Source organism: Panthera pardus, unplaced genomic scaffold (assembly GCF_024362965.1).
Source record: "Panthera pardus isolate Hobbes unplaced genomic scaffold, ASM2436296v1 HiC_scaffold_15, whole genome shotgun sequence".
Lineage (NCBI taxonomy): Eukaryota > Metazoa > Chordata > Mammalia > Carnivora > Felidae > Panthera > Panthera pardus.
In genome coordinates this window covers 4,315,001-4,325,219 of record NW_026526710.1, presented here as the reverse complement: position 1 = coordinate 4,325,219, position 10,219 = coordinate 4,315,001, and the positions used below count along the sequence as shown (strand labels likewise).

The 10,219-nt window shown below is 43.9% G+C and overlaps 1 protein-coding gene across 2 annotated transcripts in view; it reads right to left on the bottom strand.

The window, feature by feature from the left end:
- Positions 1–1,083: 1,083 nt before the first annotated feature.
- The window catches only part of ACAD10 (acyl-CoA dehydrogenase family member 10), a 43,026-nt gene continuing 33,890 nt past the window's right edge, over positions 1,084–10,219 (bottom strand). For both annotated transcript variants that reach the window (XM_019467436.2, XM_019467437.2), the window contains 3 exons: positions 9,920–10,071; positions 8,162–8,335; positions 1,084–1,836 (listed from right to left, as the gene is read on the bottom strand). In XM_019467436.2, the coding sequence (XP_019322981.2) occupies positions 1,652–1,836; positions 8,162–8,335; positions 9,920–10,071 (511 nt within the window). In that variant the 3' untranslated portion in view covers positions 1,084–1,651. The remainder of the gene's footprint in view (positions 1,837–8,161; positions 8,336–9,919; positions 10,072–10,219) is intronic.

The window sequence follows — 10,219 nt, the reverse complement described above, 5'->3', positions numbered from 1 at the left end:
GGATCCCTCAGCCAGGGGGAGGGCAGACAAATTACGTACACCCACACTGCAGAAACCCTAGAAGGTCCATCTCCAGGCACTGACATGTCATTAAATTAAATAAGCAAGTGGGAGATTGAAATGTATACAACAATCCCATTACAACATAGGAATGGTATGTTAGTATGTAATAGAGAAAAGCAGCTGGGAGCCTAATATGCCGAGCTGTTGACAGCGATGATCTCAGAGGGCAGGGGATTTTAGAGAGCTCTTTCTATGTTATGAACTCTTCTTACTCTCGTCATGTTTGAGCTGTGGTGGTTTTGCAATAGGTTTGTAACCAGAAAAAAAAGTGATAATGCCATTTTCTTAAAAAGTAGATGATGGTTGGGGCGCCTGGCTGGCTCAGTCGGTTAATTGTCCGACTTCGGCTCAGGTCATGATCTCATTGGTTGAGCCCCTTTTTGGGCTCTGTGCTGACATCTCAGAGCCTGGAACCTACTTCGGACTCTGTGTCTCCCTCTCTCTGTCCCTCCCCGGCTCATGCTCTGTCTCTGTCTCTCTCTCTCAAAAGGGCACGTCTCTCTCTCTCCGTCTCTCTCTCTCCATCAAGGGCACAGAAGCATTGGAAAAGGAAATGCACTCTGTCTCTCTCTCCAAAAATAAACGTTAAAAACAAATTAAAAGAAAAAAAGATGATGGCTGCAAAACGTGTGCTCCTGAAGATCTCAAATAACTTAAAAACTAACACAAGCCAAGACTCACCCTGACAAAGAACAAGCAGGTATTTCCATTATCAGCTAAAGTAGTGTCACTCTGTTCAATGGCTGAAACACAGTTTACAGTTGACTTTAGCCCTTTACTTTTGACATTATGGGTTCTTTAAAGAGACTTTATCGGGGCACCTGCGTGACTCAGGCAGTTGAGCATCTGACTCTTGGTTTCGGCTCAGGTCATGATCTCACAATTCATGGGATTGAGCCCCACGTCAGGCTCTGCACTGAGAGCGTGGAGACTCTTGGGATTCTCTCTCCTTCTCTTTGCCCTCCCCTGTATGTGCAAGGTTTCTCTCTCTCTCTCTCTCTGAAAATAAGTAATTAAACCTTTTAAAAATAAGAGGCTTTATTAACTGATGTATTTTATATCACCGTGTTTCAAATTTACATAATTCACATATGCACAAAATAAGCCCGCCTGTCCTGGGGGCATGAACCACCCACAGACCTGGTGTTCCTGTGCCTGGGCTGAGGTATCTGGCCATGACACGGTCACACAGAGAAAGCAATGAAGTGGAAACCGAGTAATCTAGAGCTAGCTTTTCCTGATGATGATGGAAAAACAAAGATAATTCATTACAGCCCTCTTGCCTCTTCACTGCTTAGGAGGGGAACAGACGTGTCTGGTCAATGAGCTGGGGTTCCACCATGTTAATGACATCTTACCAACTCTCAATACGCTGCTTTCCATTGAGATATTCAATCAGCAGGGAAGCGGTCCATCCCTCTGCTGAGGCTTGGTGACTCCATAAGCTCTGACTCAGCGGGGTACACATGTCATGGCTTTAGTCACTGATACAGCTCCCTGACTGGTGGGGAAAGGCCCTCTGGAGAGAGAACCAGAGTTCCCTTTGAGGCATGAGCCGGGGAAGATTCTGTAAAGGGGATATAACTGCTCACGCCTGAGGTGCTCGGCAGGGACTGTGACCAGCCTGAGTGTGATAGGACCTCGTTGACGGTTTCGTGGCTGGCATCTCTTTGAAAACCCGGAACCCTTCTTTGATGGCAAAATCCCATGCCAGGTTAGACATAAATTCAGGCAGTTTTCCACTTTGTTCGGTGTCCACAAAGCTTGCTTGCCCTAAGCAGAAGCAAAGAAAAACAGTGATTACTCCCAAGCAACCCTTAATAAGAATGCTGTCAGCAGCCACTACCATTTGCTGAGCACTTGGCCATATACCAAACACAGTGCTAAGCGCTCTGCGTGGATTATTATAGCTCATCGAATTCCCGAAGCATTATGATGCTTTTAATCCCCACTTTACAGAAAGAATCTGGGTCTTAGGAAGCGTAGACAAGCTGACAGCAGTGGGCTTGGAGCCAGGAGTCAGGCTCATCTGGACTGCTCCCTGCTCTTTACCTCTTCTTTCCGTCAAGGCACTAAATGAAGCCAGGGACACCCCCAGTCACTTGTGCTGTCGCCACGGGGCTATCGAAAGCCCTGCATTATCTTAGACTGACTGCTCTTGCTGCAAAACCAGTAACAACCGTCCCCAGGGACCAAGTTAACGACAGATCTCTGGACACCACTCTGTGCAGATGAATGCCGGTGTCAGCCCTGCAGAACTCACTCCACTTATGCTCTCACTGCTTTCTTTTTTTTTTTTTTTTAATACATGCATCAAGACTTTTAAAAAGTAAAAAAAATTTTAAATTGAAGTACGGTGTATATACACCCTCTTTATAAAAGTGTATAGTTCTGTGAGTTTAGTCAGGTAACCAGCACTGCCATCAAGATACAAAATATGTCCATCATCCCCAAATTTCCATGGTGTCCCTTTGTACACAACCCTTTGCCCCAGCCCCAGCAACAGTGATCTCTGTTTCTTTTAGAGAGAGAGAGAGAGAGAGAGAGAGAAGGAGAGAGAATCTTAAGTAGGCTCCACGTGCAGTGCAGAGCCTGACAAGGGGCTCGATCTCATGACCCTGGGATCATGACCTGAGCCAAAATCAAGAGACAGACGCTTAACCGACTGAGCCACCAGGCGCCCCACCCCCTTTTAAATCTCTGTTTCCCTAGTTGGTTTTTTCTGGAATGTCACGTAAATATACACATCATAGGGTGTGCAGTCTTTTCACTGTGGCTTCTTGCATTCAGTGAACTGCATCCAAGATCCCTGCATGAAGCGTGTATATTGTCTCCTTATAGTGAGCTTCTTCACAGCCAACCTCCTAGATTATTTTTAGCATTTCCGTATTCTAAAAAGACTGTGTTTTCCTCATTCTCTTTGTATCGATAAATGGATCTTTGCAGAGGCCTATTTTTCTTCTGGTCCCTGCCACAGCCAATTTCCCCAAGGAGCCATTTTCACAAAGCTTTGGTGTTAAAGATATTATGCTGTTCTTACAGATCAGGAGCCAAATCCATGTGCTACATAGCAGAGAAGGCAGGCCGCCAGACAAGCCTTTACTCAGCACCTTCCGGGGGTCGTCATGGACCCAGGCCCTGGGGGGGGGGGGGCGGGGAGGGGGGCAGTCGGGAACCAGACAGCCCCCTTCCCTGAGTCACTGTGAGGGCAGTGAGGGCAGATGCGCACTCTCTCATGAGGGGCTGCATCTCCCCAGCCCGTTGTTACTGACTGCACATGCCACGTGCAAGCAAGACCCCCCCCTTGAACTCACTGCCCTTCATAATGACCTCCTTTTCCTAGCAGAGAATACGAAGCGCTCTCTTCATTTTCCTCTCCTTAAGTCGATCTCCCTCTCAGAGTGCTGCTCTGTCTCTTGGAAAGTCGCCGATAAGAGCCCGGGCTGACTTAAAGCTATCATTACTTCTGTGTATTTTCCCACATGTCGTCTCAGCAGAGGAGACTGCAGCCTCCTAAGCTGTGGTCACAAGCACTTCTTCCGTTCTAGAATTTCAGCAGCCGTCTACCGGAAACCTAAATGTCAGCACCCACATGCCGACTATAAATCAGTGGCCCCCACCCCCGGCTCTGGGCATGGTTCTCCCCTTCCCCACCCAGCGATGAGCTAACACCACCAAGAATGCCTTTGAAACAAATGCTCCTTCTCCAAACCCCACCTTCCAGGGCAATACCAAGTTCCTCCCTTCTTCAAACAGGAAAATGCTTTTAGACAGAAATAATATTTGCATTCGTAGAGCCGGGTTTCTTCTTCCCCTCGTGTAACATTATTACACTATTCTTCAAAAAACGGATTCCCGGTTTTATGTGAGAAAACTACGTCACTTCCTCTGTGTGTCTGGCTGGCTTCCCGGGTGGGAGGGGAAGGAGCGCCAACAGGATCGGAGGAACGCAGTCGTGTAAGGACAGCACGTGGGTATTCCTGTGTGCTGGAGCGTTTTACCTCCGAGCCGAGGGAAGCGTGAAGCCAAGCCAGTGGCACACAGGACCTTGGAAACTGCCAAATGGCTTCCTGTTAGGCCCATTGGCGGCAATACCAATGGGGTTTACAGGTGTCGAGACTCCAGAAGAGATCATTTAGAGTCCACTCAGCTTATCCCCAGGCACTGGAACAGGATCCAGTGAGAACACAGTCGTCGTCTAGAAAATGTCTACAGGCAGTCAGGCCTGTTCGTCACCTGATGGACCCAACAGCCCTTCTGCTTGATTAAATATTTCTGGTTAGCTTTCATTGCGAAGCCCTAACAAAAACTGGGAAATGGTTGGTTAGAACTAATGCTCTCTGGAGGAAGCAAAAATACGGTTTTCGAGAATTCCTGCTTATTGAGACCCCTATCGTCAGATCAGGGCGGGTGAAACTAGAAGTCATCTGGGTGCCGACTTTTCTCTGAACATTGTTTTGCTCACGACTTTGTACTGCTAGTTCCTAGTACCTGGCTTGGCAGAGGTTCAGATCCTTGTGAATGAACAATCAATTCCCCTACTCCAACTGCCTTTCTCATTAGAATACGGGAATCTGGCTGAGGACGACAGGTGGCCGCCAAGCTTAGGATGTCGATGACCTGGAAGCTAAGATGTTCCCGTTGTACTAGCAAACCCACTGCTGGGTTTCTCTCTACTTGACTTTTGTCTTAATTTTGGAAACTTTCAAAGATATATAAAAATAGAGTGAAGGGTTTAAGGAATCTGGAAGTGTCTACCACTCAGCTTAAACAATCAGCAAAGTATGGCCAATCTTGTTTCATTCTCTGTCGTCCCCATCCTCACTGCCTTAGATTTTTCTGAAGTAAATCCCAAGCATTAGATCATGCCATCCGTAAATATTTCATTTATGTCTAATAGCACTTAAAAGCACACAGTACCATCATCACTCTTAAAAAACAGTTAACTGGGACGCTCAGCCGGTTGAGTGTCCAACTCTTGATTTGAGCTCAGGTCATGATCCCAGGGTCATGGGATCGAGCCCTGTATCAAGCTCTTGCTGAGTGTGGAGTCTGCTTGGGATTGTCTCTCTCTCTCTCTCTCCCCCTCACTCCTCCCCCACACGCATGTGCACACGTGTACACTCTCTCTCAAAGATAAACACACTTGGGGCGCCTGGGTGTGGTTAGGCAAAGTGGTTAGGCAACCGACTTTGGCTCGGGTCATGATCTCACAGTTTGTGAGTTAGAGCCCCGTGTTGGGCTCTGTGCTGACAGCTCAGAGCCTGGACCCTGCTTCGGATTCTGTGTCTCCCCCTCTCTCTGCCCCTCCCCTGCTCATGCTCTGTCTCTCTGTCTCTTAATAATAAATAAACGTGAAAAAAAAAAACACACTTAAAAAAAAGATTCTCTCTCCACCTCTGCTCCTCTCCCCCCACTCATGTGTGTTCTCTTCTCTCAAATAAAAAAATAAAAATAAAAATAAAAATAAAGTAAGTTAACTATGACTCCAATATCACTAACTATCCAGTCAGAATTCAAATTTCACTGACTATCGCGTAAATTTTTTTTATAATTTGTTTTTTCAAATAGGGATCTAAATAAGATCCAAACACTGTAACTGGCTGATGTGTCTTTTAAGTCCCTTTCAATCTATAGGTTCCCTTTGCATCTTTTCTTTTCCCCCCTGACATTCATTTGTTGAAGAAACTGAAGTGTCCCCAAATCTGGATGTTGTGAGTGACTGTGCCTCAGTGCTGATGTTGAATGTGCTCCTCTGACCCTCTGTTTCCTGTAAGCTGGGAGTTAGCACTACGGCTCGGTCAGATCCAGGTCTGACTTTTGGGGAAGCATCAAGAGGTATGTAATGTCTGGCTGTTTCTCTCTTGCTGACATTAGCACCATGGATACTTATTTTCTGGACCCATTAATGTAGAGGGGTGGAAAACTGGTGATACGCTAATTCTGTCATTCTGTCTGAGATACTTCCCTAGAGAGAAACTTTCCCTCAGTTATTTTGTTAGCCTGACACATAATTTGTGAGTGAGACTTTGACTCTGGTTTAGTGTCACTCTTTACTCATGGATTTAAACATACTTGATGTGTTCCCCATTCATTTCAGTTCATCCTTACTGGTGCTCAAAGTGTCCTGTCATTAGCAACTAGGAGCCCATGAGAGCTGGTTCCTGAGTCCTTTAGATATGACCCGAGTAGTCTTCAACAGCCTACTATATGACAAGGTGTTCCAGGTTCATCTGTAGATTGCCTGCCCTAGACCTGAACACAGTCCTGGCTCCTTCCGGTGGGAATGGAATTTAGAGATGATGACATGGCGAAAACTGGGAGTACAGAATGCTACTGGGTTAGTCACTATTTCTAGGACTTTTTGGCGGGTTCTGTCTGCTTTCTGCTGTTCCTTTCTACATAGGAAACAAACTATAACCTGTTTTTCTATCAACTTAAATAATTTAGGATATAGATGATTTCATTTACTATCCCGCAAGATCTAAAATTAATACTAGAGTGTTTACATAGATAGATAGATAGATAGATAGATAGATAGTACATTTATATACACATTCAATTCAACCGTCAGTTCTGAGTAGCAACAATGAACTTTTCTTCCCAGAAGCTCAGACACACAAGATATAATCTAGAACTCCAAGCTAGTTCAGTAAAGCATTTTCCCATGTATGTAAAAGCACCATCAAAGAAGACACATAATCTTTTTTCTTCCTTCAGCAGTCCTCTTACTGGGATTTGGCAACATGTACAAAAAATTAAAATGCACATACTTTAACTTAGCAATTCTAATTCTGGGAATTTATCCTTTGGGTTTATTCACGTATGTGCAGAAGAGGGTGTTCACCAACCACTATCTGTGTTTGCTAAAATGTGCAAATAATCCAAAGATATACTGATGAGAGAATGGGTTAAATAAATTACACTACATCCATACAATGGGACATACTATAGAAATCAAAAACAATGATGTATATCTGTACATATTCATATGGGAAGGTCTCTATGAAATATTGTGAAAATTAAAATAAGTGAAAATAAAAGCAAGGAATGTACTTTATGTTGTTGTAAAGTATATATCTATAATAATTATATGTATGTATATATCCTATATATACACACATATCATATCCTACATATACACACATATAAATATTTCATAGGAATTCTTAAGCATAAAAAATTAAAAATGAAGGTACTAAAAATACATGTAGGATGATCACATTTTTATGAAACTTGGAGAAAGAGAGAAGATAGATACACAGAACAAATTGGGGGACCCATGAAACTTTTAAGGGTGGCGTTTATGTTTAAGAAATGGTACTGAGAAAAAAGGAAAATAATTTTGTATTCTTTACGACTGAATTCTTATCATGTAAGTTTTTACTTAAAAAATTGTTATGTTAATAATTTTTTAACGTTTGGGGCGCCTGGGTGTGGCTCAGTTGGTTAAACGTCCGATTCTTGATTTTGGCTCAGGTCATGGCCTCACGGTTCGTGAGTCGGAGCCCCACATTGGGCTGTGTGCTGGCAGTGTGGAGCCTGCTTGGGATTTTCTGTCTCTGTCTCTCTGTCTCTCTTTCTCTCTCTCCCCCTCTGCCCTTCACGCCTGCACATGTGCACACTCTCTCTCTCAAAATAAACATTAAAAAAATTTTTTTAAGTTTAAATATTTTAAAGAATACATATAGGGGCGCCTGGGTGGCTCGGTCGGTTAAGCATTCAACTTCAGCTCTGGTCATGATATTGTGGTCCGTGAGCTCGAGTGCCGTGTCCAGCTCTGTGCTGACAGCTCAGAGCCTGCAGCCTGCTTCGGATTCTGTCTCCCTCTCTCTCTCTCTCTGCCCCTCCCCTGCTTGCACTCGGTCTCTCTCTCTCAAAAATAAATAAACGTTAAAAAAAATTTAAGAATACATACATATATATATATATATATATATGCGCTATTAATGACAGATGGTTGAGTTAACTGAATATTGTAGAATTCTGGCCAAATTGGTCACAGGAGGGTTTCTAGGGGGAGAAGCTGAGTGGTTGGGACTCAGACCCTTCTAGGGGGAGAAGCTGAGTGGTTGGGCTGTCCTGAGCCACCCGTTACCTGTGAGCGAGCGCTTATAGACTCCCTGCAGGATCGCGGCCATGCGGAAAAAGGAGAAGGCCATGTAGAAGTTCCAGTTCTCAGTAGGAGGGATCCCCGAGTGAAGACAGTACATCCTGAAATACTCCTCTGCAGTAGGGATTCCCAGCTGAGTGAAGTCACAGTCACTGAAACCTGAGGCGACAGACAGAGCTATGTCTGGGCAGTGACCACACACTCCCTTGTGGCCACAGGTATCTGAATTATGAAAATCACTTCCTGCCTTGGAAATGAGTGTTACAACGAATTCACAGGGTCAGCTCCTTATTTCAACAGCTCTTCCGCCCCCACATGGCTGGGATCCTGGCACGAAGCTATTCACAAATTGGCCCTTAAAAGTTTCAGACTAAATTGGCAGTAGTGGAGGGAATGAGGGGCCTCCACTCCCACCTGGGCCACAGTTCAGGGTGGATGCATAGGATTTTCCATCTGCCATTTGACAAAAAATGGTATTGAAAGAAAGATCCTGCCAAATTTTGAAAAAAATAATTACAACAAATCAGAAATGTGTACTGATTTCCTTCATTGGTAACATTTTCATGGCTTAGAAGCATGTAATATATTTTGTTCCTGGGACTTTGTTCGGAGTATACTTTATAATATAGGCAAAGAGACTCCTACAAAGATGTTCACTGCCTTTTTTTGTGAGGGTTGGGGGGAGGTAGCGTAAAAGAAAAATTAAAAACAAAATTAAATATCCAAATGAGATACTGAGATATTTGTCTTAAGACATTTGTCAAATGTCTTGATTAAATTAATTCTATTCAAAAAAATCCTATTTCATCATTAAAAATGATGCTGTAGAAGAAATACTTAATGGCATAAAAACATGTAATTAAGTGAAAAAAAAAACAGGCCATAAAATCATATAATCACATTTTCATTTAAACAAATGCATGTACACACACCAAAAGATGAAAATGTTGGCAGTGCTCATCTCTGGGACTATTGATGATTTTAACTTTTCCTTTTGTTATTTGTTGGCTCTAACATTTTATTTTAATTTTTTATTTTTTTAAATTGACATCCCAATTAGTTAGTATATAGTGCAACAATGATTTCAGGAGTAGATTCCTTAGTGCCCCTTCCCCATTTAGCCCATCCCCCCTCCCACAGCCCCTCCAGTAACCCTCAGTTTGTTCTCTATATTTAAGAGTCTCTTCTGTTTTGTCCCCCTCCCTGTTTTTATATGATTTTTGTTTCCCTTCCCTTATGCTCATCTGTTTTGTCTCTTAAAGTCCTCATATGAGTGAAGTCATAGGATTTTTGTCTTTCTCTGACTAATTTCACTTAGCATCATAGCCTCCAGTTCTATCCACATAGTTGCAAATGCAAGATTTCGTTCTTTTTGATTGCCGAGTAATACTCCATTGTATAGATAGACCACATCTTCTTTATCCTTCCTCCATCGATGGACATTTGGGCTCTTTCCATACTTTGGCTATTGTGTTGGCTCTAACATTTTAAAATAAGTTTGTATTTTTTATTTAGAAAATTAGATAGAAATTAGTTGAGTAAAAACATAGGAGGGGCCTATGCACACATCCTTCTCGCTTAAAATACACCTACACATATTTCCCTCCACTGGCAGGAATGCATTTTCCAGCCAAACCACGAGGACCTCAATTTCATGCACCAACCGATCACGGTTACTTCTGTGCCTCAGGTGCTTTGAGAATGGAGCTGCCCTGTTCCCTCTTCTCCCTCAGCTGTTCCTACCTCGCAGCAGGGACCCGGGAAAACTGGATGGCAAGTAGTGAGCCAGGCAGCTGGAGGCTACGTCCACAAGGGGGTCGCCTAAGGTAGAGAGTTCCCAGTCAAGGACGGCAAGCACCTCGGCCTTTTCTGGATGGAACAGCAGGTTGTCCAGCCTGAATAAGCCACAAAAGGAACGGAAAGACAGCTCTGAGGAAACTGAGTGCTAGGGGTGTGTCCTGTGCTGGGTGTCTTCCATTTGCCCCTGCAAATGCACTCCCCACCCTATGAGCCCCTCAGTGCCCACGTCCACTGGCTCCCTTG